Source organism: Raphanus sativus, chromosome 2 (genome assembly GCF_000801105.2).
Source record: "Raphanus sativus cultivar WK10039 chromosome 2, ASM80110v3, whole genome shotgun sequence".
NCBI lineage: Eukaryota > Viridiplantae > Streptophyta > Magnoliopsida > Brassicales > Brassicaceae > Raphanus > Raphanus sativus.
This window is the reverse complement of record NC_079512.1, coordinates 25,796,742-25,824,356: the sequence shown is the minus strand read 5'-3', so window position 1 is coordinate 25,824,356 and position 27,615 is coordinate 25,796,742. Positions and strand designations below refer to the sequence as shown.

The 27,615-nt window shown below is 33.3% G+C and overlaps 5 protein-coding genes and 1 non-coding gene across 8 annotated transcripts; 2 read left to right on the top strand and 4 right to left on the bottom strand.

Annotated features, from left to right (window-relative positions):
• Positions 1 to 219: 219 nt before the first annotated feature.
• LOC108842620 (uncharacterized) lies at positions 220 to 8,604 on the bottom strand. Of its 2 annotated transcripts, none has more exons than XM_018615599.2 (29): positions 8,445 to 8,604; positions 7,928 to 8,175; positions 7,660 to 7,820; positions 7,446 to 7,511; positions 7,239 to 7,356; positions 6,785 to 6,894; positions 6,598 to 6,693; positions 6,222 to 6,345; positions 5,902 to 5,969; positions 5,318 to 5,404; positions 4,995 to 5,147; positions 4,818 to 4,916; positions 4,636 to 4,695; positions 4,428 to 4,546; positions 4,243 to 4,330; positions 3,729 to 3,833; positions 3,548 to 3,652; positions 3,404 to 3,456; positions 3,253 to 3,316; positions 3,027 to 3,161; positions 2,476 to 2,588; positions 2,298 to 2,391; positions 1,843 to 2,062; positions 1,615 to 1,745; positions 1,332 to 1,478; positions 1,110 to 1,238; positions 912 to 1,010; positions 793 to 831; positions 220 to 699 (listed from the first exon to the last, which is right to left on the bottom strand). In XM_018615599.2, exons 2-29 carry the CDS (start codon positions 8,166 to 8,168, stop codon positions 562 to 564), a joined length of 3,162 nt encoding a protein of 1,053 aa, XP_018471101.2. In that variant the 5' UTR covers positions 8,169 to 8,175; positions 8,445 to 8,604; the 3' UTR covers positions 220 to 561. The 2 variants fall into 2 exon arrangements, with proteins under 2 accessions (XP_018471101.2, XP_018471102.2); XM_018615600.2 differs by having other exon boundaries at positions 3,548 to 3,649.
• Positions 8,605 to 12,395: 3,791 nt separating this feature from the next.
• LOC108842622 (tropinone reductase homolog At5g06060) lies at positions 12,396 to 14,023 on the top strand. Its single transcript, XM_018615601.2, has 5 exons — positions 12,396 to 12,554; positions 12,694 to 12,901; positions 13,131 to 13,347; positions 13,417 to 13,523; positions 13,685 to 14,023. Exons 1-5 carry the CDS (start codon positions 12,484 to 12,486, stop codon positions 13,868 to 13,870), a joined length of 789 nt encoding a protein of 262 aa, XP_018471103.1. The 5' UTR covers positions 12,396 to 12,483; the 3' UTR covers positions 13,871 to 14,023.
• Positions 14,024 to 19,557: 5,534 nt separating this feature from the next.
• Positions 19,558 to 21,622, bottom strand: LOC108828062 (PRA1 family protein A2). The gene is made up of 7 exons (XM_018601621.2): positions 21,304 to 21,622; positions 21,178 to 21,218; positions 20,993 to 21,071; positions 20,387 to 20,473; positions 20,213 to 20,301; positions 20,042 to 20,113; positions 19,558 to 19,960 (listed from the first exon to the last, which is right to left on the bottom strand). The coding sequence occupies exons 1-7, from the start codon at positions 21,459 to 21,461 to the stop codon at positions 19,857 to 19,859; spliced, it is 630 nt and encodes a 209-aa protein (XP_018457123.1). The 5' UTR covers positions 21,462 to 21,622; the 3' UTR covers positions 19,558 to 19,856.
• Positions 21,623 to 21,706: 84 nt separating this feature from the next.
• Positions 21,707 to 21,780, bottom strand: TRNAV-CAC (transfer RNA valine (anticodon CAC)). The gene has a single exon. It is a non-coding gene; the product is annotated as a tRNA-Val (tRNA).
• A 118-nt stretch (positions 21,781 to 21,898) lies between these two features.
• On the top strand, positions 21,899 to 26,258 carry LOC108829811 (folylpolyglutamate synthase). 2 transcript variants are annotated; one of them, XM_018603406.2, is made up of 16 exons: positions 21,899 to 22,096; positions 22,174 to 22,286; positions 22,394 to 22,459; positions 23,093 to 23,202; positions 23,475 to 23,535; positions 23,701 to 23,784; positions 23,874 to 23,930; positions 24,171 to 24,231; positions 24,376 to 24,422; positions 24,527 to 24,604; positions 24,802 to 24,966; positions 25,058 to 25,336; positions 25,440 to 25,518; positions 25,622 to 25,777; positions 25,866 to 25,990; positions 26,090 to 26,258. In XM_018603406.2, exons 1-16 carry the CDS (start codon positions 22,084 to 22,086, stop codon positions 26,147 to 26,149), a joined length of 1,554 nt encoding a protein of 517 aa, XP_018458908.2. In that variant the 5' UTR covers positions 21,899 to 22,083; the 3' UTR covers positions 26,150 to 26,258. The 2 variants fall into 2 exon arrangements, with proteins under 2 accessions (XP_018458908.2, XP_018458903.2); XM_018603401.2 differs by having other exon boundaries at positions 22,168 to 22,286.
• LOC130508652 (cytochrome P450 71A1-like) lies at positions 26,224 to 26,719 on the bottom strand (the record flags this gene model as incomplete). The annotated part of the gene is given in 2 exon segments (XM_057004261.1): positions 26,224 to 26,296; positions 26,298 to 26,719. Coding segments are annotated over 2 exon segments (495 nt in total), but the record flags the coding sequence as incomplete, so codon positions are not given.
• Between the last annotated feature and the right edge of the window lie 896 nt (positions 26,720 to 27,615).

Sequence of the window (27,615 nt, the reverse complement as noted above, 5' to 3'; positions counted from 1 at the left end):
TTATCTTTTGAACTACATTAGAACAGAAATTTATGACTTCGGTGCATTATGTACTTTTGATATTGACACTTAAAATTTCAGTTTATATTTTTTGACTTCTATTGGTTCTTTTCTTTGAAATCAACCTCTTCGTAATCAAAGTGTTGAGATGTGTGTATTGCTGAATTCTCATCACGATAAGGCTATGTAAATTAGTTTTGTTCGAAATAATAACCAAAAAGCCCATCAAAAACAAATTTGGATTTTCAATCGGGGTTTGTTTTACCAACATCACAAACAAATACAAAGAATATTTGGATCTAACTGCTCCCAGTATTTTGCCAAAAGGAAACGCTAATGTTGGGAGACAACAAACTTCTTTTATCGAGAGCTAATATAGGACCACACATTGTTAATATGCTACTATGTAAAATGTTATTTTTCCCTTTCTTCTCAAAAACTGTACACAGTACCACAATCTTTTGAAATGGGAACTTTGTGATATATCACTATGTCAATGTGGGTCTTTTCTGATGAGAGAACCCTAACGGTGGTGCTCAGGGACTGTGTTTTGGCGAATTCTTATTTAACGCGGAACTCATGTCTGAATAGGGTCAAGTTTTGAGTGAACTTGTCTCTGTTCTTCGGATCCAATCCACGAGAAATGTCTGTCATAAGACTGTCAAAGCAGGCAGAGAGTCGCTGGTGTTGATCCACTGGCTGCAACACCATTAAAACTAAGTAATCAATATATAGGCTTTACATAAAAGAAACACTCATGTAAGAAAACAAAAGAGAGTTTTGGATTATCACCTGTGAGGAGAGGATCTTAGCTTTCAGATCAGAGAATATCTGGTTGGATTTATATATTAGGTTAGACGAATTAACAAAAGGTCCCCCCACGTCAGAAACTGAATAATAAAAGACATTACCTGCTCACTTATAAGAATCAAGCTTAACATTGGCCTGCTGAGACTCCACTGATTGCCACAGTCTTCGAACAAAACTATTTCAAACAGCGTCTTCAATATCTGCTTGTAAGAGCAAACCAGTTTAAATAAAAAAGGCATTAAGTCTCTTCTTTTCTTTTTGTGTTGCAATGAATCTGACAAACAGAGATGATGAGTTACCTCGGGGAACAAGCTAGGGCAGTCTGCAATGTGCTGTGCAAAACGAATAGCAGCTGGAGAATTAGGTGCCTCACCCATTGTGATGTTGTTGAAATAATACGAAGCAAGATTGTCTACAGCTATTGCACACTGTCACAATTATATATAAGTATATGTCAGTGTTTTAAGAAGACATTTTGCAGCATAAATCTTTCAAAAATTCTTGATTACAAAAGTTCTCACTTGTGATGAAATACTTGTGTCCAACCCCTTGAGTCCAGATTCAAGGGAGCCTACGAGATGCATAAAAGTGGCAGTATCCAGTTTCAGTATGAAGGCTATGTGACTGCCACACAGGACCTCGATGAAACCAAAGTATGCCTTTGTAAGCTGAAGGATGAAAGAAAGACAATAACGATTTGTGATTAAGATTGCACATCGGATCATATCTATGCGTTTACTAAAAACTAAAGACCGGTTGAATGAGCACTAAATGAAATTTATTGAAGGCAAGTGGTACACATACCTTGCGATATGCTAATATATCTGCTAAGGGTATTGCTAGGGTCATTTTCAATGCGATATCAAGTGCATCCGCAAGAGCCCGATCGCCATAGAGTTCAAACACACCGAAGTTGCAATAATTTCCAGAAAGGGCTGCCCATTTAAAATGATTATTAAGTATCATAAACATTAATCAAAAACGACAAACAGCCAAAATGATTAACTCTCATTGGTTCTATAATGTTCTTACCTCTTGACAGAATAGTCAGTGAAACCCATATCCCCTTGTATTTATAGGCATATATATCCGCAACGTTTGGAAGGGCTAAAATCCTTGAACCATAAGCCACAATCAATTTACTGACTTCCCGGAATAGTAGGATGCCATTAGGAGAAGAAGAATCAAAAGTAAGGCGCTGGGTTTGGTTATGCACAAACTCAGCCATGAACTTCAACAAGGGGGTCGTAACCTACATCAACAAACCAAGAAGAGAAGATGAGTCAAAAAAATGCACTAATATTCACAAAATGGCAGAAAGCAGTAAATTCACCTGCCACCGGAAACGACTTACGGAAATTACGTATTAATATAAATGCTAAACTGTAAAGATAGTGTATATATGAATATCTAAAGGTCAGATATAAGTAGACTCGGATCAGTGACCTATCATACAATCTAATGGAGCAGAATGTATAACTAAATACCTCTGGTGTGTCGAACCAATGTGAGATCCCTCTTAAAAGAAGTGGCATGTGTGCAGGATAGAGCCAGTCAAACAGAAGTCCATAACTTCTCCGGCTGAAATTAAAAGAGAAGGTTTTAAATAATTCATAAGATTGTAAAATGCCTATGGATGTTAAAGTAACAAGCTGTAGTCAAGACCTGCTAGTAGCCATTGTAATTCCTCTTAAATCCCTCATCAACCCGATCACAGCAAACTTCACAGCATCTGTGCGAAACATCGAATCTGGTGTTGATTCCAGGGTGCGGAAAACCTATCATGGTTGAATCAAAAAGGTGATTTACTTACTTATTCATAATCTTAAATTTTTCACAAGAACTTAGATTCGAATACAACATTATATTTAGGAAATTTATGCATACAACAGAAAATACACAACTACTATGCGAATAAGCTAAGACATCATAAGATATTGTGATATGGAAGTATTCTGTAATTCCTCTCTAGGATATCAAACTATGCCTATAGCTGAAAAGGGAAACGATCAAAGCAAATTTCACAATGTATGTCTTCCTTATGCTTTGCCTGGGAGTATTTCGTAAAAAGTCACAAATTTTTTTATCTCTTCTTCAGCACAAAATATGCAACTCTATCATCAGAACCAGAGAAAGTATGCAGTGCAGATACAGACAGAATCACTATTATATAAATGAAAGCTCAGAGATAAGATACGAAAAAAATAGTGTATAACCTGCAGAAGTGGTTCCATCGAAGTCTTGAACTTTATTGAGCTATCCTCCATGAAAATCAGCCAGCCAATAGTGTAGTAAAATGTTGTTCTGTTTCGAGAGCATCTGTACTCTTCTAAGAATGGAAACTGCTCCCTCTGGAATTAGACAACTCGCATACTGAGTTACTGCTGGTGATAAATTAGAATGCATAATGATGTCCACACAAAAAAATTGGAGAAGAATTACAGTGTGATTAGAAATAATAAAGGTCAATGTGTCTAGCTTTAAAAGCAGCTTCCCGGTCATATATCTGCAAGAGAAAACCAAAACCAGAACAAAAAAAATTTCAACACGAAATGCATAGAACATCAATTGAAACAGGTTGTAATGGAGTTACCCAGATGCCAACTCCAGGAACAAACTTAGCGTGTGACTAATAACTTCTTCACTCTGTAGAAACAAAAGACAGGTGTTACTTTGATGTCTAGAGCCGCATGTTAGAAGAGCCGCATGTTAGAAAAGATAAAGAACACATGATTACCTCTGTATAGCATTTTAAGTTTGTAGCAATCTTGCCAACAATAACGTTCAACAACACTAGATGATCATGGAGCCCAAGGAGTTCTTTCAATCTGTCATACAACTGCTGCAACAGACAGGTAGTATCAGGGATAATACATAAAAACAAAAAGAAGTATAAAAAGAAATAAGTTTGCATTTACTTTTGATGAATGCATGGCCTGATCACCAACGTAAGACTTTCGGAAATTCTGGAAGAATGTAAGAATTGCACGATCAAGCCTTTGTTTACTTATTTCACCATATCTCTGCAGAGAGGAAGTGTCATTTGATTACTTCACAGATGATATAAAAGTAGTGAATTCATCTGGGAGATAAGAAACCCCAACACGTGGAGCACACAGTTGTTGGAATCCTATACAGTTCACGCATAACATTAATATCAAAACGTTAACAAGATCACCCTTGTGATTATAAAGGCTTGCGAACATTTAAGCTAGATGAGATCTTCCAGCTGTATTCATGGTGTTGTTCAAAAGAAGAGCTATAAATACAAATGGTACCATACATCATCAAGTGGCAGAACAACCACACTAATTACCATCTTCAAGGTTAAAATCCAACTTTGCCAAAGAATACAAGTACTAAAGCCAAAGAGAATATCTACAAGACCACAAATATTTTCTGTTTTTAGTTAGTTGCGAGCAGATGTAATACCTGTCTGTGCAATCCACTGTCCATAACTTCTACTAGCCGCAAAACACGAGCAGAGAGTTCAGCATCAAGCATCTCTTGCGTCTCCACACTGCACCATATATTTAATTTCCAATGTCCATACTTTATATATTGTTTTGTCCCTCAAACGCCCTAAGCAAAGAAATTCAGGATGGATATCAACTTACCTACAACCGCTGCACTGCTTGATCTTAACAATAGCGGCAACAATATGAACAACCCATGACAATTTTGCTTCAATAAGTGCCAGTTCGGAATTGTCAGCAAACTGTTGGTGCGCTCTTTCCTGTTACACAATCAATTGGCTAAAGCGAATAAGACATAAACATCGACAGAGTGGCAACAAGCTCAACAAATAATAACAGTTGGCTTTACCGTATATGCTTGCAGAAGAGGCTCCATTGTGTTTATTATATACATGCCCGTTCTTTCATACTGCATAATAAGAACCTCGGATGCGGTTAAATTGTGTTAAGTTAAGATAAAACATTATCCAACGACATATGTTAGCTAAGCAAGGGTACCGCATGAGACACAAATCCAGAAAGAAAAATAACCTGAAATCTGCATAGGTAAGGAAAGCAATCCAGCTCATCTTGCAGAACTTCAACTTTATCCAAAGGATGATCAGTCGGATCATCATCCGGAGCACTAGCCTGGAAAGAGGTATATATATCAAAGAAAAAACTACAATTTTGAACTGGAAACCTTCCGGAATAAGGGATGTTATATACCTGCACAGAATTGAATCTGGAGATGATAAAACCTTCTGTAATTTTAGGTACAAATTCATCTAGCAGACTCGGTGAATCACCCTTCAAGTATGGAACAGATGCTACTAATCTGGACCACATTCCAAGAAGGTAGTACACGCTACTGCTGGCCCACTGAAAGAAAAAATCTCTTATGAATTTTGCAAACTAGATACCATCATAGCTAATCATTTAAGCTATACTAACATCAATCATGTGTAAAATGGCACGACCTTTAAGGAGATAAGTAGTGTCTATAATCGGTCTGCTAATGCATTCGCTAACAGAAACTTGCGAAAAATTACCTGCCATGACTGGAGAGATTTTAGTGTAAACTCTGCCACCAACTGTATCCAGTCACCGTAGCCATCCATCTTCACAAGCTCCGAAAGCTGCAGATGAATTCATACATACTATTACATAAGATATGAATTTATCAGCCATATGAACCAATAAACCATGTCCAAATTAACCTCCAATTTATTTACAGTGACTCCGCACAGCGAAGAAAATTACATGCTGGCATTAACATCTTGTTATATACCGCTACTAAAGAACGCTCCAGAGAGAAATCAAAGCAATACAAAGCACAAGTGCTCCAATCCATTATTTTCAACTACAGTTTAGGCAAGAGAGGTACCTATTCCCCCAAGGTAATAGGATATTAAACTTACAAAAAACTTAAGTAAAAACTGTGCCTGAGCTATCTCTGAATTAAAAAGTACATGTAGCATCAATAATCACGAATAGTTACGACCGTCCGACTGTAACATATTGCAAAAAGGAACAAGTGTGCATTTACCTAAGTACATGGATCGTACTATAAAATTCTAGCTATGACACATAAAATTATACAAACAGTAATGTGGGAATTATAAAAGAATATTACCTGGTAATTCAACCTAAAACGCCCAAGTAGACGGCAGAACACATGGTAATTATCATGATCAGCAAGACCTGATTCAGCAAAAACAATTTGTATTGAGGGATCAGGGAAGTAAGATCAGTGGGGTAAATATGCATTCAAAAAAAAAAATTAACACATACGTAGACAACAATCTTAACAGACTATATAACTAAGAGGCTGGAATTTCAGTCATGAAGGGTTACAAATTGGTAAACGAGACAGTTGCATACAATGCAACATCTTGAGCTCAACTTTTACTGTCAGACCTAGAAAAATCCGAAAGTCTAATACATCCTAGATACCTTTTCCTGTTTGAAGAATTTCTTTTGTTCCAGTCATCAAATGGGCTAAAAACGTAGAGCGGGTGGCATCATTTGTGAACAGAGAGCGTCTTACAGAAGCCAATCGGACCAAGCACTCAAGTGCCTAAAAGTTAAAACAGAGGAACGTTAACAAATAGCTAATTTCAAATCATATATAACTACCTATTGCGTCCAAACTGTATATTTACAAATTATATCCTCGATGATATTACTGCAACGGAAACACCTGTCCTCTCACTAAAGCAGGATAAAAATGAACTAAAACAGAGATCACGTTTTATCTTTATTCTTGAATGAAAAAGATGCTTATATGCCTTTCTCTTCAAAAACTGAAAAGAGGACAGTATGGACATACCTCTTTCGATAGAGGTGAATCGGTACTACCATAGTAATCGAAAAATATCTGCAGCGTGGACGAATCCTCCAATACTGATCTCCAAGACGTTGGAATCTAAGAATTATCGGTTTACACAAGAAGTTATAGTACATAGGCACTAAGAGTAGACAAACAAGAAAAAAAAAACAAGATATTAATGTTCTACCTGAACTGTACCAAACTCTTCTGTGCTTTCATCAATTGAAGTTCCAACGAAATCAAACGATACACATCTCAGTGAAAGGGAAAGCGCCAATTCTTGTAAACGCCCAGTAGCTGGTTAAAAGATAATGTCTAACTCATTACTACTGAACTAAAGGAAAAGAAAATGGAATTCCGAAGCCTAACCCTAGACCAATCGATAGACATCGAAAAAGATAGCAACATACCCCACGATTACAAAACATTCCACTAGAATATATTTTCAAGATGGCATTTACAAGTTTTCTAAGTTGGCATGATGGGATAAAATGAAAAAAATTGACAAAGATGACTCATCCAACAGTTATAATTCTTAAAGTGGTATCCATTCATTTATAGCCAGCAAAATTCACACATGCACAACCAACAATCTAAGTTGATGACATCAATGCTTTACAAGATTAAGTTCATAATATTACCATCATTTCTCAGATAGCCTAATGAAGTCAAAGCTATTCGGAATACTTGAAATAAGGATTGATCCCTAAAGTTGCAAGCAACCCTCCGGTGACGTGTGGACGGCAGACCTGGATTAGGCTTAAGAATTGAGAATAGATGAAAAAATGTCAGTAAACAAATGGACAAGATTTTTGAGACGCAATAAATATCTACAATGTTCATCTTACCTGATTCATCTCCTGCACTAGCTGATCCAAAATTCTTAATCCAATAGCATAGTGATCCGAGGAACCCTGTTCAAACAAAATTAAGGAAGATATTTCAGCAAGCTCGTGTTAAAAATCTATAAGACTATAACTTCTACAAAAGTATCATCCACATGGGGTTATGCAAAGAAACAATGTAAATACAGAAACTATACACCAAAGAAGTATGCACCACCTGTTCCAAGAAGTTTGTTGATTCCTTAACCACATCCCTGAATCTATCATCATCCAACCATCCAAACTTTGTGAGCCGGCAAAGCAGTTGAATGAGCGAAGCAATAACAAACGGTTGCATCTTTGGTCCTCTTGTAGCCAGGTAGTTCACTATATAAGCCCCTAAGAAAAACCAACATAGCACCACAAAAAAAAAAGAAAAAAAAATTAAACGCAAGAAAATAGATACATCTAGTCATTCAGGTTGGAGGAATGCATATGAACATTACTGATATCAAGGCGGAGATTCAGCGGAAGGGTGTGATCCGTCACTTGCTTCAACAAACTCGAGCTTGCGAGCATTAACGAATAAGGTTTCGATGAGTTGTCGAGGATGTATTGACATTGTGATATGTAATCAGTATTCACGGAAAAACATCTCAGACTATTCTCAGCGTGAGCCCTCTCAGCTGTATCCTGTGAGTTGTATAATCTCTCGCATAATGCCTCAAGCTGCGCCAAGCTCTCCATCGGTAATCTGACCAAAAAAGTAGAAAAAATAGTTACCACTACGATAAGGTCTCAGTTTATAAGAGCATATCTATATCCCTATGCTACGATGAACAAATAAAAACGGTTACAGTGAGGCAATGAGCACACAGAAAAACCTAGATTTCGTATTTGCAATCAATATCCTAATCATTCGAAGAGGGATCTATCTATCATCCATCTTCATCACTTCAACAATCACAAGATTGAGGTCAATAAACCATCCAACCGATGTGAGAAAATAAAACTTTGGCTCACCAGAGATTGAGCAGGCAGCTACTCCGATTTGTTACTCGGAAAGTTTCTCCGACGAACTGAAATCTCGATTTCGATGGTAACAACGAAGACGAAGAGACGTGAAGACTGATCGTGGGGGGCGATGACAGCGTTGTAGCGGAGCATTTGCAGATTGTATATAACTTCCTTTTGGTTTATAGATGCTCTCGCCTCTCTCTCTCGCTCGAGCGCTTCAAGATGGGCCGAATCTTATTCTTTAATGGGCCTGAGAATTCAGTGGGCTATAAATTGGGCATTTTGTGAGCCGTGGCTTAATAAGAAACATTCACACGACTGTTGATCCAATAGCTTCACTCGCAGATAAATTCTAAGCAAAGTATATAATTGTGAATATGTGTTAACAAATAAAAATTTAAGACGATTTTCTTTAAAAGTTAAATTTTATCAATGATATTTTTTTAAAAAATATATATAATTAGATCTACTAGTTAATATATATATATAAGTGATTAACTAGTTTTAAAGTTGTTGAATTTATTATATTTTTAAAAAATTACTATAAACAACCGGTAATTAATTAATTTGATTGAATTAATATATCTTAACCAATAAAAAATACTCAAAATATCTACATATTTGATATAGTTATATTTTTAAAATAGAAATATAAGATAAATAAAATTATTGTTTTTACATTATTTTTAGAAAAGAATAGCTGTTAATATGAATAACAATTTTTAATGTTTTTATTAAAATTAAACAAAATAAAATATCTTGATAAAAAATATAACAAAAATTTATTTGTGTTTTAGTTATTTTTATTATTTAAGGCACATAAAGATTTAGATAAATTAATTTAAAATTAATTCAAAATAAGTTATTTTAATTTTTACAAGATTATAACCCGCGCTTAAAAGCGCGGGATCATTTTTATTTAAAATTATAATAGACTTTTAATTATATACATTTTTCTGAAGTTATAAACTTAAAAGTGTTAATTTTGGGGTTTGTAAAAAATATAGCCCACACTGTATACTATTTTAATTAAATTAATTAAAAATTAGACATAACTATTTCATTAAATTTTTAATTTTAATTTTGTTATAACTTTCCAGTTAACTTTCGATTTAAAACTTATGAATAAAGTGTGCATTTTTATATTATTGTTTATCGATTTACCTTTCCAGTTAGCACGAAAGAACCTAAATAAATACAAAAATTTAACACCAGAAGAAAACCACAACTCAGAAAAAAAAATTAAAACCGCACATTTATGTTAGGCCGTTTGACTTTTGTATATTGGAAAGAGACGTTTAACCTCTCAAAAGCCATATGTATACCTGTCGTTAGCTCAAAACCAGAAGGCGGATGGACTAGCATGCAGCGCTAGGAAACAAACGACATTTGTTGTGTATATGGATACAGAGCTACCAACTTGGTTTACAGAGTTCGTTTGAGTCTGTAAAAAATCGATGACAAAAAAAAAAAAATCTGTCGTAAGCTTTGTCTACTGGATATGTAACTGATGACAATATGGAGACTTACTAAGAGTGCAATAAATTGTACACAAACATCTAATAGACACCAACATGAAAGAGACCCATAAATCTCAAAATAAAAACCCAAACCAATTCCATTATTTTTAAGAACTTGCAAATAAGAGGCTAATTAGAATCAAGCTCCCCCTTTCTGTTAATAAGATAGCCCTAAATTGTATAAGCAATCGATCCATTTATTTATTCTCAACAGAATCATCAATAAATTCCAAAGCCATTGTATCACTAACCTCAATGATATGATGAGAATTTCTTGAATCGTTTATGAAAATCCCCTTCAAAAAAAACAATCCTCAAATCTTTAGTTGACCCACGAAACCTGTAATCTCCATTGATTAACTTCCTTTACTTTAGAACAGTCTTCCGTACTTTTGATTCCATCCATAAGATAATTTATCCCAAGAGATTTCTTTCCCAAATGTTGCCATGTTTCAACCTTGAAGATAATTTTGACCCCCCGATATGCAACTCTACGATGAAATCTTGTTTCCAGATCGAAAAATATCATCAAAATATTAAGAGGCCATAAAACCTCAAACATGATCCCTAATCTTCTTTGCTCTGATTCAATATTGGTATCAATATATATATTACTTTTTAGGCTTTGATCATTTAGTTGAAAAGGGATAGCAAAAAACGGTAATATATATATTTTAATGGAATAAAGGGATTTCGTAGAAAGTAAAAATAATTAAATATTGTTGAATTAGAAGGTGATCTAAAAAACATTATGTTTTAACAGTATAGATTTATTTATATATTGCGCAAAAACTATATAATTTCTAGTAAATATGATAATAACAGAGGATCATTTGGCTATGTAGTAAAATAGGATCATTCATATCTGTAAGTAATGTAAAAGAAAATTGGTTAATATAAAAATAATTATTTGGGTGGTTTATTCGTGCTGTGTAATTTTTATTTATTTTTATCCGTTGTGTAGTTTTATATAATATTTGATGAGTATTTTTTATTTTCTTGGTATTGTATTTATGTTTCATGAATATTGTGTGGGTGAAGAATTATTATAAAGTGTGTGTTATTTGTATCAAACACATATTGTTGTTAGTTAGTTATATTTCAAATTTTTATCCAGAAGATATTATATTTTTTTTAAATTAAAGTAAATATTAATACTGCAACTTTTCATAAAATATCTTTACATTTTGGCTCTCTTGATCTTAGATATTCTATAACTAGCAGTAAATTTTCTATCACGATTCACGAATGTTCATGTGCTAATTTTTTATCATGTTATATTATATTTTTCTTGTGTCTTATTTAAGTTTTTCTTTTCCTTTTTTAATTATTTTATCAGTAGTACTACACTACTGTCTACTGATATACTGAAACTGTTTTAACTAGAAAAATAATGTTCATTACTTGAATTTTTTATATAATAACATTGATTATACAATATTGATATTGTTATATATCATATAACAAATCATTAGTTATATGAAACTGATATATATTGTTATTATTTTCTGATATGGTTTGTAAAACTTTGCCAAGATGTCATATTTGCTTCAAGTTTGGCGTTCTGATTAGGTTTTTAAATGATGATAAATATTTTTTAACGTTTATAAGATTTTTTATAATTATTTATAAAGCATGTGTATACTTTATAAGATTTTAATAGTTATTGTAAAATTATATTAAAATATAATCCATCGTTGTACAATATAAAATTATTAGTCTTTCAATAGCTACAAAAAATAAGTTACCATAAATTATTGGTTCCTGATTCATCTTTAATTATTAGATCTAATTTAAATATATAAAAATAAAAAATTAAGGATTATTTTAACTATAACAATTTTTTAAAACTTTACGAGTAATTGATAGTAAAAGTCATTTAATTGATTTATCACTAAGTATATAATGTAAGCGAAGATAAATATTTTTTAATTTCTAAGTTTTTTATTAGTTATTTGTAAAGCATGCGTAAAATTTATAAGATCTTAATAGTTATTATAAAATTATATAAGAATATAATTCATTATTGTAAAATATAAAACTATTATATTTACTTTATATAAATGTATTTTTCATTATATTATATTGCTTATAAATATTCAAAATAATTAAACAAACATTTTTAGTCTTTCTATAATTCCAAAAATTAGCTACGATAAATAATTATTTCTAATATTATTTAGTTTTTTGGTAAGTGATGTTAATTAATTATAAGCTTACTTTTAGTTTTCAGATGTACTTTAAGTAGATAAAAATTAAAATATAAATGAGCATTCAAATTGTAAATTCTTTTAAAAATTTAATCAGTGACAGTAACCAATTCTATTAAATGACACTACTACTACAATATAGAAAGACTTTTAAAATATTCATTTACAGTTAGCGTTTATTATGAACTTTATGATATACCGGATTCAATGGGCTATATACAGGCCTTCAGTGAGCTGGGGCCCAATAAGAAGCACCCACACGACTGTTGAGCTAACCACTTCACTCACAGTGTGATTGTGTGGAGGAGATTGACGATGGAGAATAACAAAAGATGGTCCCTCGCTGGAAAAACCGCTCTGGTAACCGGTGGTACTCGCGGAATTGGGTTAGTATCAGTCTTCCCATTTTTCTTTCCTGACTTTTGATCCGATTCTTAATTCCGATTTGAGTTTTTTTTTTTTGTTTTGCATGATTTAGTGATCGATTGATAAACCTGTTGATCATCTCTATAATCACATCTTCAGGCGAGCGGTAGTGGAGGAGCTAGCGAGATTCGGTGCAACAGTTCATACATGTTCAAGGAACCAGGAGGAGCTCAAATCATGCTTGGATGATTGGAAGTCCAATGGTTTAGCGGTAACCGGTTCGGTCTGCGATGCTTCGGATAGGGATCAGAGGGAGAAGTTGATTCAGGAAGTTTCGTCTGCCTTTAGCGGCAAGCTCAACATCCTTGTAAGTTCCTTTTATCAGACAGAACAATAATCCAACAAACCTATTTGGTTGGTGGTTAGTTAGCCTTGAACTGGTTCAACGTTCTGCCTTTTTTTGTGTTATCTTAAGGCTTGTAGATTGTTGTGTTGGAACATATAACATGGTGAAGGTTACTTGCACAAGTTAGGGTTTTTGAATCATTCTCTTGGCACTTCTGAAATTTTTATGAATTTTCTTTTTTTGTGTACAGATAAACAATGTTGGAACTAATATAAGGAAACCAACAGTGGAGTACACGAGTGAGGATTATGCTAAAATCATGTCGATCAACTTGGAATCCGCTTTCCATTTTTCCCAAATTGCACATCCTCTTTTAAAAGCATCTGGGGTTGGTAGCATTGTGTTCATCTCCTCTGTGGCTGGACTGGTTCATCTTAGTAGTGGATCTGTCTATGGTGCAACTAAAGGTGAGCCCCGTCTTATTCATAGAAACCAATAATAAAGGAGAATTTACCTTTTTTTAATTTCTTTCTCAGGAGCACTTAATCAGCTTACAAGGAACCTAGCTTGCGAATGGGCAGGGGACAACATCAGAACCAATTGCGTGGCGCCGTGGTACATCAAGACCTCACTTGTGAAACCGGTATCTTTTCCTACACACTCCCTTAGACGATGCATATGGAACATTGTTTCATTTAGATTTTGATAAAGTTGGTAGGAGGAAGAGAGTAGAGAGGTTGGCATAGAATTCAGTAAATCGAAATAAAACGTTTGAGCTAATGTGTTATGGTGTTGTCATTGCAGCTACTTGAGAAGAAAGGTTTTGAGGAGGCGGTGGTTTCGCGTACCCCACTTGGGCGCGTTGGAGAACCAGAGGAAGTCTCGTCGCTGGTTGCTTTCCTCTGCCTTCCCGCAGCTTCTTACATCACCGGTCAGGTCATTTCTGTTGACGGAGGATTCACAGTCAACGGCTTCAGTTACACCATATAGTCAAAATCTCTCATCGCAACTTTTACTAATAATAAAACAAGAACTCGTTCGTGTGGTTTCTTCCCATTCGTCTTGTTTGCCTCTGTTATTAAGAATACTAGGATGTGGACCTCCGCGGAAAGTTAATATCAAGTTTTCAATATTAATTTTTAATGGTTATATATAAAATGTTTTAAAAATAAAAATATATGTTTTTTTTAAGAAATATATATAACTGATATTGTTAAACTAAAAACATTAAAGAAGAAAATAAGATTATTTGAACTTTATTATTATAAATAAAAAGATATTGAAAACACTAACGTCAAAAGGATGCAACCCTTCAAAAGTATTAAATTTCTAATATTATTTTTAAAGTATTATTTATTAAATATTCAAAGAAAAATGATAATATATACTTGTTTATTAAAATATATAACTGATATAGTGAAAACTAAAAGTATTGAAGATGAAAATAAGATTATTCTATTTTTATTATAATTAATAGATATTAAAAAAACTTATGCCAAGTGATGCAATCCTTCAGGTTAACTAAACAATATTAAAATTTCAATATTATTTTCAAAATGATTGTATATTAAAATTGGAAAAAAAATTTATATATTTGTTAACTTATTCAATTTTCTATCATGAAATGGTTCCAGTGAGAATGAACAATGCTTAATTTTCTTATAAGATACAACTCTTCAATGAATGAAAATGTTTTCTTCTTAATTGATCAAATATTTAAAAGGTTATTATTATGTTCATATTAATTTTCAGAAAAGAAACAATCCTTTAAGAAATGAACACGTTTTTCATTAAAAAGGAATTGACAGTTAGTAATGCTGCTATATTGACATATATAATTTTTAAACAATTCTTTAAAGGTGCCATTGTTACTGACAGTTAGTGAAACAATTCTTTAAAAGGTGCCATTGTTATTTGAGGAAACGCGTTGGTTTAGGATGAAAAAGAACTTGTTTGCCTTAATAAATGATGGTGTCACTTATTGTATAAAATTAATCAGTCCTGACCATTGGATTGTATAAACTACAATATGATAGTTGTATAATGGGAAAACCAATTACAGTTTTACGAGAATATAAACTCTTATAATGAGAAGATAACTCTTAAAACTAATAAATACATTTATTAAGATATTATAACTACTTTGAAAGTTCTAATAGTTGCATGTTGAAAAAAATAAAGGTACACTTATTGAAATATTTTATCTACTTTTAAAAGTTTTTCAATTGTTTCATGTTGGGAAAACAAAATTAATCTCATTTTTAATGAAAAAACACAATTCTTATATAGAAAAGACACAACTCTTAAAATTAATAATTGTACAAATATACTTATTTTAGATATTATAACTACTTTTGGAAAAAAATTTAGTAGTTGCATGTTGGAAAAACAAAACCATTCTTTTTTTTAATATACACACAACTCATCAAAAAAATCCTAATTAATGTCTAAAGATGCAATTTTTCATTTTATAATTTTGTCTTTTCGTTTTAAGAGTTGTATTGTTTTTTTAAGTTGTCAAAATATAGAAATATGTATCTTTTCATTTTAATAATGTGTTTCTTCATCATAAAAGTTGCATTAATTCTGACAAAAAAAAAGTTGCATTAATTTATTGGGGAATTTTCAAAAATACCACTTTGAAGATACCATTATTCATCTTTACCACCACTAATTACACATTTTCAAAAATACCTTATTTATTAAAATGTTAAAAACTCTTATATCTTTGTTTTTATATGCTTTTCAAAATTTTAATCCAAAATTCTAAATCCTAAACCCCCAATTCTAAACCCTAAACCCTAAATCTTCAACTCTAAACCCTAAACCCTAAACTATATATCCTAAATTCAATATCCTAAACCCTAAACCCTGAAACCTCAACTATAAACCCTAAATCCTCAACTCTAAACCCTAAACTTTATACCCTAAACCCTAAAACATCAAATCTAAACCCTAAAACATAAAATCTAAACCCTAAATCCTAAACGTTCAAATCTAAACCCTTCATTAAAAATAGTGGTAAAAGTGGTTAGTGTAAACATGAAAAGTGGTACTATGAAAATGGTATTTTTGGCAATTTCTCTAATTTATTTTTATTTTGTCAAAAATGGCTAAAATGTAACTTTCACTCTAACACTGTAGTTTTTCATCTTAATAACTTTTTATCCAAAATTTTCATAAGTTTTTAATGAGTTATCTTTTGATTCTATATATATATAATTAATATATTTAAAAATATTAAAATTGATTAATAACGTTCTAGTGGCAACAACAGCAAGGTCGCTTCCTATAGTTATTATCCTACTTTATATTTTGGTTGGAAACTTAAGCCATCTTGTTTGTCTAGTATGTAATCCTAATTGCTAGTATTATTATAGTATCTTTAGATGACTTCTGTCGAACCCAAATTTTTTTATGTTTTATGCTAATACAAACTTCGCCATGTGTAAAATCGTGAAACAATAACGATGGTTAGGTAAAACTTACGTTCTGCATATATTCCGACTTCGACGGAAAGATAAGAAGAAAGACTATTTATGTGAGCATTATCATAATTTAAATTCTATTTCTTAATTATTTGTACACTTTGTGCAACCGTTATATAATCTATAGTTAAGCATCAATAGTTAACTTACAAGAAAATACCAAATGAATATCAAATGACATACTTTAACAGAGACTAAAAAATAGAAAATGAGATACAAGATGAATACTAAAAGATCGAAGATGAATACTAAAGGAACTAAGTATATTTTGTAAAAATATTTCCGCTGTAAAAAGTTCAATATATAAATTGTGAAAAGGTAAAAATAGTTCTGCCGTAAAAAGTTCAATATATAGATTGTGAAAAAGTACATCAAAGGCTACTTTAAAAGGTATGTGTTGTTTGAGATGGGAACTCTTCAGAGGAAGTTGCGATAAGACTTAAGACTTTTAAACCAAAATAATTTTAGGACTTTTAATATTAAAACAAATAATTATAACAGTCAGATAGTAACTTTTCAATTCATTTAAAAAGTACTAGATTTTGACCCGCCCTTTGAAAGGGCGGGTATATTTTTGTTTTAATTTTTAATTTTTTGTTTTTATAATCATATATGTGTTTAATATTATTTTAATATATATTTTTTGTTAATTATATTAAATATATCAAGTTACATAACTATACCTTTGTGTTATATGCATTTTAGAAATCATTTTTAAAATTTATTCTTAAGCTCTATAACATATTATATTTTCTTATTAGTTACCTAACATAATTAGTCAAGAATATTTGTATCTAAAAACTACAATTTGGAATAGACCCAAAAATCAAAGTATCATATTCTTTTAGATCTGGTCTACTTACTCGAACAGTTCTTAAAGTGTTATATCCAAAACCAATATCAAACTCAACCCGCAACAAAAATCGAACATAATTTTTGAAAAATGTTTGAAAATTTTATTTTCTAAGATATCCTGTTAAATATATATGTAAATGAGTTAATATGGTCTTCGCTAACTTTAAGTAAAATCATATTTAATAAATATTTTAATAGAATAACCTATTTAAAACCCATTAAATTAAATATTTTCATATGAATATTTATTTCTATTAAAAGTCTAGTAAAACCCGATAAACTTTGTTAAGCATATAAAATAAATGTCACTAATAACCCGTTCCACCATCAATTAATATTAGTTAACTCTATTAAAAGTTCACTTAAAACCCATTAAAATCCATTTTTTAACATTATGTACTTTGTTAATCTATAAATTTAATGTATGTATATAACATTCACAATTTAATGTATGTATATAACATTCACAATTTGAACAAATTAATGTCTAGCTGATACTATAAAGAGTAATTAACATATAACTATACAAACATATGCCAATAATTTAACTATATACATAAATCATTCATATAAACTAACATGTTATATTAATCAAATAAAATGTGATGACAAAAGAAACAAATGTAACCGCATTTATTATTAAAAAATATTGAAATATTAGTTAAATTATTGACATATGTTTCTATAGATAGAGCATCTCCAATGTATTACTCCAAATTTTACTCCAAAATGGTGCAACTCCAAAATGGAGTGATGGTTTACTCCAATGTATTACTCTATTTTTTACTCCAAAAATAGTTAGTAACTGTTAATAATATCTTATACTTATAAAAGTTTACTAATTAACCCCAACTATTTTATGTTTGCAAAAATACTTTAAATTATAATTTATTTAAATTAAACATTTATTATTAAAAGGTACATAAATCATAAAAATAGAATAAAACATAATGTATAAGTTGGTTCAATAATAAGCATTAAAATATTGTCTCACAAATGATCGATTAATGCATTTCGTAATGAAAAAATGAGTTTCTTTATCTTTGATATTCCTAAATCGAATAATTTTTTTTTGAAATCGGACATTTAAATCACTTATTTTATGTTATTTTATTTTATATTATTTTTGTTATTTAATTATGTTATACATTTTATGTCAAATTATTAAATAATGGAATAACTTATTTTTCACGTTGTTGTATCATTTTAAAATATTATTTAAGTAAGAAATAAGAACATTAAAGATTTAAAGGATCATTTCATAAATAAAAAAAGTTCAACTCCAAAATGGAGTAATGGCTAGGGTTACTCCATTATGGAGTAACCCTAACTATTACTCCATTTTAGAGTTGGAAATAGAGTGGGGTTGGAGAGGATTCTACTCCAAAATGATGTTTGGAGTAGAAAATGGAGTAGGGTTGGAGATACCCTTATATGTTACGTTTGATGACATATGTCATCACATTTTTGGATTTGATAAAACCCAAAAAAGAAGGAATATTTGTTATTATATATATATATATATATATATATCTGTCGACAGTATTTGAATTAGAAGAAAAAAGTGGTACCCGAGATTTTTGGGGTTGGAAGTTACAAACGATATGTTGATTAGTAAAAAGTAATTATAGTTATGGAATTAGATGCAAAATATAATATTTAATTCAGAAAAAAATAGATGCAGTTATATTTTAATTTGGACCCAACTAATATCAATTGGACATGATCCAAAATTAATAGTATTGATTTAAAATTATGAAAATGTATGTTTGTTAAGGGCATCTCCAACCCAACTCTATTTTTTACTCCAAAATGGAGTAAAAGTGAATATGGAGTAACATATGCTCCAACCCAACTCCATATTTCACTCCATTTTGAAGTTTACTCCATAAATAGAGTAATCTATTTTTTGTTTGTTCATGACTCCATTATGAAGTGAAAAATGGAATAGGGTTGGAGCAATTTTACTCCATATTCACTTTTACTCCATTTTGGAGGAAAAAATAGAGTTTTACATTGGAGATGCTCTAAGAGATGTGTTGTTTAAATAAAAAATGAAAAGATATGTTTGTTAAAGGTTGTGTTGTTTAAATTAATAAGTGTTTAAAAAAGAGTTGTCAAATATAATATTTTTGATGACATCATCAAAAATATTTTATGTCCTTTAAATCATAAAAAGATGAGAATTTTGACCATTGGATTGAAATTTTTTTTTCCTATAAAAAAATGATGTCACTAAATATAAGATTTGGGTTTGCTATTATATATAGATTCTCACATTTGCAATTTCTAAATGAATAAATCAATGCACCCGTTTGTATATACAGATACAAATGATGGGAAGATAATGATTGAAATATTATAATTCAGGTAAAGATTATGCTACTTCTATAATAAAAAGAGTATTGTTAAGTCAAATCAACACAGTCTGAAAAGTATAAGCATCACTACAGCAATTAAAGTAACTTGGTCAAGTGAATCGGTTTCTGTCTGTATCTGCAACATGCGACAAACACAAAGGTATGTTCACCTTCAGATTAACTCGAAAAGAGACGAGAAGAAACTGCGACCATGGTTACTTGACAACATGATGGCTGCTCGGTTTGCTTTTAGATAGTGTAACGAACTGTGACTTAAAGTTCACTGTAGTTACGCCAGACAGCCCGAAACTCTTCACGGAATGTGTTCAATCGTGCCTTGAGATTTGGTGTTCTCACGCTTGCATGAACTATAACCACTGTTGGGAGAGTACATCTCATGTAAAAAACAGAACTCCATCAAAGGACATCTAAAATTTAAAACAAGTGGAGTCACTTACCGATGAGGGAAGTGAGAAGTGCATAGAGGACCCACAAAAGGCCGCAGGAAGAAAACCACATGACAAGACTGGCTATTATATTCACAAGCAAATTGAGACGTCTATCAGCTTTTACACCAATGTTATACGTTACTGCACATATCAAGGGGATAGTGAGGTTATTCAAGTTACCTGTTAGGAAAATGACGACAAAGACCCATCGTGGTTTGCCACAGACGTATACTGTCTTTCTTGCTGCTGATCTCCCACGGATGACTGGCCTGCAAGTGCTCACATCATAATATAGAGTTGTCTAAGAACTCTCTTTATAATTTCAATGGAAAATAAATAAAAAAAGAAACTCACATGTGGGGAGGCCTCATTTTTGCGGCCAAGTGTGGAGAGAAAAGCCTAATAGTCCTTATACACTTCTCATTAAAAGTAGCCGCAAAACTGCAAAAGACACAACACCTTTAAGCTTCAACACCCAATAGATTCAGCTAGGGAGAGCACGCACATTATACTCTTTCTGATCAACGCTAAGCAAAACTAAACTAACATTGATTGCCGGATACTAACACGAACAATCCAAACCGCTACAGCGGGGATGAAAGAAAAGCACGTTGAATGAAACACTCAGATATGACGAACCAAGACCATAAAACCAATCGAATCCAATACTCAAAGTCCCGCTGAACAGCAGATGAGCATATAATCCTCTAAACCATGCAAATGCAGACAGGAAAAGCAACCCTTTGAAACACTCAATTATCAAAACCTATCGGTATCAACACAGAAAGTCCAGTTCAAGAGCAAACACTGAAGACAAAAGGAGTCGATTATCCTCTTAAGTCTAAAACCATGCAAATACAAATAGGAAACATAATCATAAAAACCTATCGATATCACTACAGCAAAATCCAGTTCAAGAGCAACCTATACCAATTTGTAGAAAGTAAAAGAAGTGGATACCTGTCGTTAAGGAAAGCTATGCTTAGGGCCGTAAACGCAGCACCCACAATAGCCAATGGTCTTGTAATCAAAGCAAGACCTGATTCAACACACACAAAAGAAAAACATCTCTTAACGAACTCCACAACAAGATCTTTTAAAATTAAACCTAAAAAAAAGACAAGTTTTTTTTTTTGTTCACTAACCCAGAACGAAAATCACCAGGATAAAGTAATTCGTCCGATAACTGCATCAACATAAGTAATCATAAGATCCAAAAAAGCTCAGAAATTATTGAAGAAGAAGAAGAGAGGGAAGAGTGAGTAATTTACTAGTAGAGATTGCATTTGAGACGGCTCTTCCACTTAGAGAAAGAGCGAGGGAACGCGAATCTAGAGAAGAACTCTCCGAAAGAACGAGGAGGCGTCGACCATTCGACTTCTCTCAGCGCCTCCATCACATCCTCAGCTGCTACGTTGTCCCAATCCATATCAGCTCTTCCTCTGAGGAAACTGAGAACGGCGCAAGATGAGAGATCGATATCAGCTCCGATGACGACGAGAAAATACTAAGCTCCGATGAGTTTTCGGATTCGAATTTTGATTTACGATTCGTTAATAATCAGAGCTATTTTGTTTTCTCCCTAGGGGTCAATCCTGCCCCCCACCCTCTACGTGTAGTTTCTGATGACGTGGCAAACTCTGGGGGGAAATAATAAAAGGAAAAAAAAATAAGTGTCTGAGCCCGGGTTCGAACCGGGGACCTCTAGTGTGTGAGACTAGCGTGATAACCGACTACACCACCCAGACGTTTTGTTTGTATTTTGGTGTTGCTTGTGAAGTTTCCGAGAATGACTAGACAAGCCGCCGCCAAAGAAGAGTAATAAATGGTGCAACGTAGACAACAGAACGTTTGCTGTTTCGTTTGTACCTCGTACCACATCGTGCCGTTTTGAGCACTGCGTTTCTCTGCCACCTCTCGAACTTCCCACCACCAACCACAACTTGCATCTCTCTCTCATATTCTTTTTCTCCGAGAATCTCGGGAGTATTTTCGTGGTGATATTCTCACTTTTCGTGATTCAGATTCGTTCGTTAGGAAACCAGATCGACATGGCAGCTTCAGGTTTATCTTCATACTCACTCGATACAAGTAAACTGATATCTTTGGATCGTCGAGCTCACTTGTCTTTTCAGTTACAGGAGATTTGTATGAGGAGGCGTTGGCTGCTTTGTCTTCTCTGATAACGAAGAGAAGTCGTGCTGATAAGAGCAACAAAGGGGATCGCTTCGAGCTTGTCTTTGATTATCTTAAGGTTTTCTCTCTCTCTCTCCTCCCTCTCTTTTTTTTTCTTCTTGTTGTTTCAGCACCTTTTATTTCCTCTGTTTTAAAGCTTTTTTTTTCTTTGCAATCAATTTGCAGATACTTGACCTGGAAGAAGACATGTTAAAGATGAAAGTTATTCATGTCGCTGGAACCAAAGGCAAGGTACAACAACTACTTCCACAGTTCCACTTCTGGAAATGTTGTGTAATATAACTGCAAGTTCTTTATTCATGCAAGTGTCTTAGACAGTGGTTAACGCTTTATAGAAGATTGTCGTTTAGGTAGACATATATACAGTATACAGTTTTTTTTTTAATGTCTAAACGGATTTTGTAAAAAAATCAGCATTATAAGTTTTGTTTCATTCAGACTTGTTTTACCGACTAGGCAGCTCCTAGGCGATGTTTTGAACGCTGATCTTATTTATACACTAATAGTGACCGTTATGTCCTTACTTGTTGGCATAATCATTTATTTTTGTTTGTTGAAACATATTAGTTTTGGCATATGGTTACATACTCTGTTTTCATTTGATTGAGTATTTGGTTTCATTTGATTGATACACAGGAGATGCATTTGGTTTCATTTGATTGAGTATCATTTTTTTTCTAAAGTCCAATCTTGGTGGTATTTCTTATAGAACGTTGCAGCAGTAGCACAGTTACTAGTTTGCCTGCGGAGTCGATTACTATTTGATTCAGACTTTCAGTGAACTTTTTCTTCATCAAAGTATTTTATTGTTTTGCACGGTTGATTACTTTCTGATCCAACAGATAACGTTATTCTCTTTCTTAGGGATCCACATGTGCCTTTACTGAGTCTATTTTACGAAGCTATGGCTTCCGAACTGGACTCTTCACTTCACCTCACCTCATTGATGTCCGTGAAAGATTTCGCTTGGATGGGTATAAGTTTATCTTAGTTTTTTTTTTTTTTTTTTTGAAATTTTTGAGAAAGAAAAGAAAATACTATATATATGTGCTCATAGAAGCAGAAACCTGATTGCAAACACTACTTCGTTGGCTTTGTCATTTATTTTTGTTTGTTAAAACATACTAGTTTTGGAATATGGTTACATACTCTGTTTTCATTTCTCGATGTAACGTTCATAGATCCATAATCGGCAAAATGGAATACTGCTCTGTTTCGCTTTAGCTAATGTGTTTCATTGTTGCAGTAAGGACATTAGCGAGGAGAAATTTTTGTGTTATTTCTGGTGGTGCTATAACAGGCTTAAGGTATGTTTTGATCTCTTGTTTTGAACTCCTTTATTTGTTTTATGGAAACCACCTTTGGTGTTGCGGTCTGAGAATTTCATGATAAGTAGCGTGTCATTGTGCATAGATCCAACTAAGTTTAGTTTTTGACTCAAAATACAAGGTCGTTGACTATTTGATTTGCAGGAGAGAACTAACGAGGAGATACCAATGCCTACATATTTCCGCTTCCTTGCGTTGCTAGCTTTTAAAATATTTGCTGCAGAAGAGGTTTGATATGCTAATCTTTACCCAGTTACATGATAGATGTGCAACTTCTTCTTCTATTTATTGATACTGCTCTTTAATTCTTTATGCAGGTAGATGCTGCTATATTGGAGGTTGGATTAGGTGGGAAGTTTGATGCCACCAATGCGGTACGTTTTACCTCTTTCTCTGCTGAAATGCTATTTTCTCCTAATAGGATCTATCCCTTGTGCTCATAAGACAACCCTAGATAAGATTGGAACCCACATATATAGTTAGTAAGCACTAAAATTTTGTAATGATATCATAAAAAGAATCCAAACGGTTTACTTTCAGGAATGCTGTTAGTAGTCTTTTCTTTTTGACTAAATAAATTCTCATGGGATGGGTTCACTGGTGGCATGTTACAGGTTCAGAAACCTGTGGTGTGTGGTATTTCTTCACTTGGATATGACCACATGGAAATTCTAGGTTTGTCATTGGAATCCTCTTATGCTTGTCATACCAATGCTGCTATGAAAATGTTTTCATTAAATGGCAAGCATATTTTTTTAGTTTTATTTCCATTTTAAATATTATGCCATGACTTGTTTCTTCTCTTTGGATGCATCGTAGGTGATACACTTGGCAAAATTGCTGGTGAGAAGGCTGGAATTTTCAAGGTGGCTATGACTCTTGTCTATATATCTTTCATATGAATCATTCCTTTTTGAAACTTTGTAATAAATCTCCATAGTTGCCTAAATCTTCCTTGTTCATATTTTAGCTAGGAGTTCCAGCTTTCACCGTACCTCAACCTGATGAAGCCATGCGTGTCCTTGAAGAGAAAGCTTCTGAATTAAATGTACGCCTAATTTTAATAACTATACATCAAGTTTGACAGAATTAATTTAACATTTAAACCCCAAAATGAAAAAAAAATTGGCAGAAAATGTTTGTGCTACTTGGTTGATTGTAGTATTTTAGGTTTATCATTCTTGTATGCGTCAACAGTTGGGTGCATTTGTTTTTTTGGATATGCTATTAACAGTGTATAGCCAGGTGAATCTCGAAGTGGTGCAACCACTAACCGCAAGGCAGTTAAGTGGTCAGAAACTTGGTCTTGATGGGGATCACCAATATCTCAATGCTCGTCTAGCAGTTTCCCTTGCCTCTACCTGGCTTCATCAAATTGGTAAACTTGAAGTTCCCAGTCTGACTCAGATGGTAATTCTGCTCTTTCTCCCCCTTTTTTTACCTTTTTAGCCTGCATATAGGTCCTTCTCTCGTTTCTGAAGTTGATCCTTATTTGTGTCAGAGCATTCTGCCTGAGAATATCATCAAAGGGTTAGCTACAGCGAGTTTGCAAGGACGAGCACAGGTCGTCCCTGATCAATTTATTGAAACTAGGACTTCAGGTGATCTAGTTTTTTATCTGGATGGAGCTCACAGTCCAGAAAGCATGGAAGTATGCGCCAAATGGTTTTCTTTGGCGGTCAAGGGAGGCAATCAATCAGCGCTTTCAGAACATTTGGTTAATGGTGGCTCCTCAGGTTCCTCTCATGATAAATGTTCAGGAGAAGAAAACTGCCAACAGGTAGGGACGGGTTTCTTGTTCTTCAAATGTATATACCAGTTTTTTATCTGCGGTTCTTCTAGCTTTGGAAATACCTGAACAACACAATCTGGCTGATCTGCAGATATTGCTATTTAACTGCATGTCAGTTCGGGACCCAAATCTGCTGCTTCCACATCTAAGGAATACATGCGCAAACAATGGTAAACATTTTTTTTGCCTTGTACCGCCTTAGTGTAAACAAACTTTTAGAAACAGAGTTCTTCAAAAGATAGAAATGCAGCTAAACAGTGAGTTAATGTCTAGGTGTCCGTTTCAAGAAGGCATTGTTTGTACCAAACATGTCGGTGTATCACAAGGTTGGTACAGCGGCGGACTTGTCAGAGAATGATCCACATGTTGACTTGTCATGGCAGTTGACACTCCAGAAAGTTTGGGAAGGCCTTGTCCACAGCGAAAGAGGTATAGTAGAAACAAAATGCCTTTAATCGTTTATCTTTCTAATCACATATCTCAACTTAGTCTTTTTATTATTTTTATTGAAACGCAGAAGGAGAAGAAGATATAGAAAATAATGATAAAAGTAGAAATAGTGAGGTGTTTACTTCACTCCCTATGGCAATTAAATGGCTAAGGGATAGTGTACATGAGAGTAGCTCAGCCACACGTTTCCAGGCATAACCCAAACCCTTTTCTTATTGAATATGATTTGTCTCATAACTTGACAATATTAGAATGATTCTAAGGACTGTGTATGTGTGTGTGTGTGTGCAGGTTCTTGTAACTGGTTCGTTACATCTTGTAGGTGATGTATTGAGATTAATCAGAAAATGAAGGTTCGATACACCAACACTGAATCATCACTTGTGCTATTTGGATTTTTCTTTTAACATAGATTATTTATTTCTTTATAACCAAAAGTAAAATGTTATTTGAAACGCTACACCATAAGCCGTACCAGGACAGTTCCTACGACCAAACCAACGGACCATACCCTTCCTTTCCCATGAAGTCAATGTTCTTTTCCATGAACCTCTCGGGGATAAATTCATCTGGTTTCTCCCAGTCCTTAGGATCACGTTGGACCGCAAAGAGATTCACCAATACTTTGGTATTTGGAGGGATGTCGTGGCCACCTACTTTTATCCACTTTGATGATGTCTCTCGTGGAACTATGCCTTGAGGGTGAACCCTCATTGTCTCCTTAATGATACATCTCAAATAATGCATTTGATCTATTTCATTAATGGTTATCTTGGACTTTGTCCCAACTACACGTTGTACTTCTTCTTGTGCTTTCTTTAAAACTTCAGGATGCTTGATAAGTTCCACAAATAGCCACTCAAGCTCCAGTACTACTGATTCTATAGCTGCAACAAACGTGCCCACAAGTAAATCAAGAATAATCCATTACCACTGGTCCACCTCTATATATATGCATGAAAGTATAGTAATAGACACAGTCATGCCTTGGCTTTCAAATTTTAAAGAACTATTATATATATTGTATGATTCCCCGTTGTCGATTTTTTTATTATTATGATCTCTTAACTCGGTTATAATGTTACACAAATCTTCATGATAGCTTTGACATCATAGTCAAATTTATCGACGTCTCGTAGACGAACAAGAACGTCCACATAACTCTCCTTCTCTCTTTGATTGATGAGTTTCTCCATAATACCATCCAACTCCAAGTAAGAGCTCTTTAGAAGAGTTGTAAATCAGGTAACTCTATCGACCCAAGCAAGGCTCGAGGACAAATCAGCAACACAGAAAGCTCCCATGAGCTTAACATCGCAGTCCAAGAAATTCTTCATAGTATTCTCTTCCCTTTGGTAGGTACCTGTTTTTAACTCAAACCCTTTCCTTCTAACTCTTTTCGCATTATTCCCACTTTTCATCTTCACACTTATTAAGAAAAACATCAAATCAAGAAAGCCAAACCTTCCTCCATACCCCCACAAAGCTTCCATTCATCGTTTAAGGGAGAGGTCGTGCGGAGACTTGTGTGGTAAGTTACCGATTTGGTGGAGGTTTCCGATGAATGGAAGCTTTGTGGGGGATAGAGGAAGGTTTGGCTTTCTTAATTTGATGTTTTTCTTGATAAGTATGAAGATGAAAAGTGGGAGTAATGCGAAAAGAGCTAGAAGGAAAGGGTTTGAGTTAAAGATGGATTTGCTCCATGATTATTCTATGTTTAAGTTTTGTTATCACTTGCTTTGATCCAAGGCTTCTATATATAGTAGCTAAGAGGGTTACTATAGTTTACTTTATAGAGAGATTTTCAAGTCAAAATG

What these genes read in the sequence shown, in the direction of transcription:
- LOC108828062 (XM_018601621.2), bottom strand. Translation starts at nt 21,461, where the DNA reads ATGGATTGGGACAACGTAGCAGCTGAGGATGTGATGGAGGCGCTGAGA. An exon ending in CTCAAATGCAATCTCTACTA is followed by an intron (nt 21,219 to 21,303) that starts GTAAATTACTCA and finishes ATGTTGATGCAG; the next exon opens with TTATCGGACGAATTACTTTA. An exon ending in TGTCGTCATTTTCCTAACAG is followed by an intron (nt 20,114 to 20,212) that starts GTAACTTGAATA and finishes TGAATATAATAG; the next exon opens with CCAGTCTTGTCATGTGGTTT.
- LOC108842620 (XM_018615599.2), bottom strand. Translation starts at nt 8,168, where the DNA reads ATGGAGAGCTTGGCGCAGCTTGAGGCATTATGCGAGAGATTATACAAC. An exon ending in GAATCTCCGCCTTGATATCA is followed by an intron (nt 7,821 to 7,927) that starts GTAATGTTCATA and finishes GGTTTTTCTTAG; the next exon opens with GGGCTTATATAGTGAACTAC. An exon ending in CTCTTCTGCAAGCATATACG is followed by an intron (nt 4,547 to 4,635) that starts GTAAAGCCAACT and finishes ATTGTGTAACAG; the next exon opens with GAAAGAGCGCACCAACAGTT.
- LOC108829811 (XM_018603401.2), top strand. An exon ending in GGTGCTATAACAGGCTTAAG is followed by an intron (nt 23,536 to 23,700) that starts GTATGTTTTGAT and finishes TTTGATTTGCAG; the next exon opens with GAGAGAACTAACGAGGAGAT. An exon ending in AGTTTGATGCCACCAATGCG is followed by an intron (nt 23,931 to 24,170) that starts GTACGTTTTACC and finishes GGCATGTTACAG; the next exon opens with GTTCAGAAACCTGTGGTGTG.
- LOC108842622 (XM_018615601.2), top strand. Translation starts at nt 12,484, where the DNA reads ATGGAGAATAACAAAAGATGGTCCCTCGCTGGAAAAACCGCTCTGGTA. An exon ending in GCGGCAAGCTCAACATCCTT is followed by an intron (nt 12,902 to 13,130) that starts GTAAGTTCCTTT and finishes TTTTGTGTACAG; the next exon opens with ATAAACAATGTTGGAACTAA. An exon ending in AGACCTCACTTGTGAAACCG is followed by an intron (nt 13,524 to 13,684) that starts GTATCTTTTCCT and finishes TTGTCATTGCAG; the next exon opens with CTACTTGAGAAGAAAGGTTT.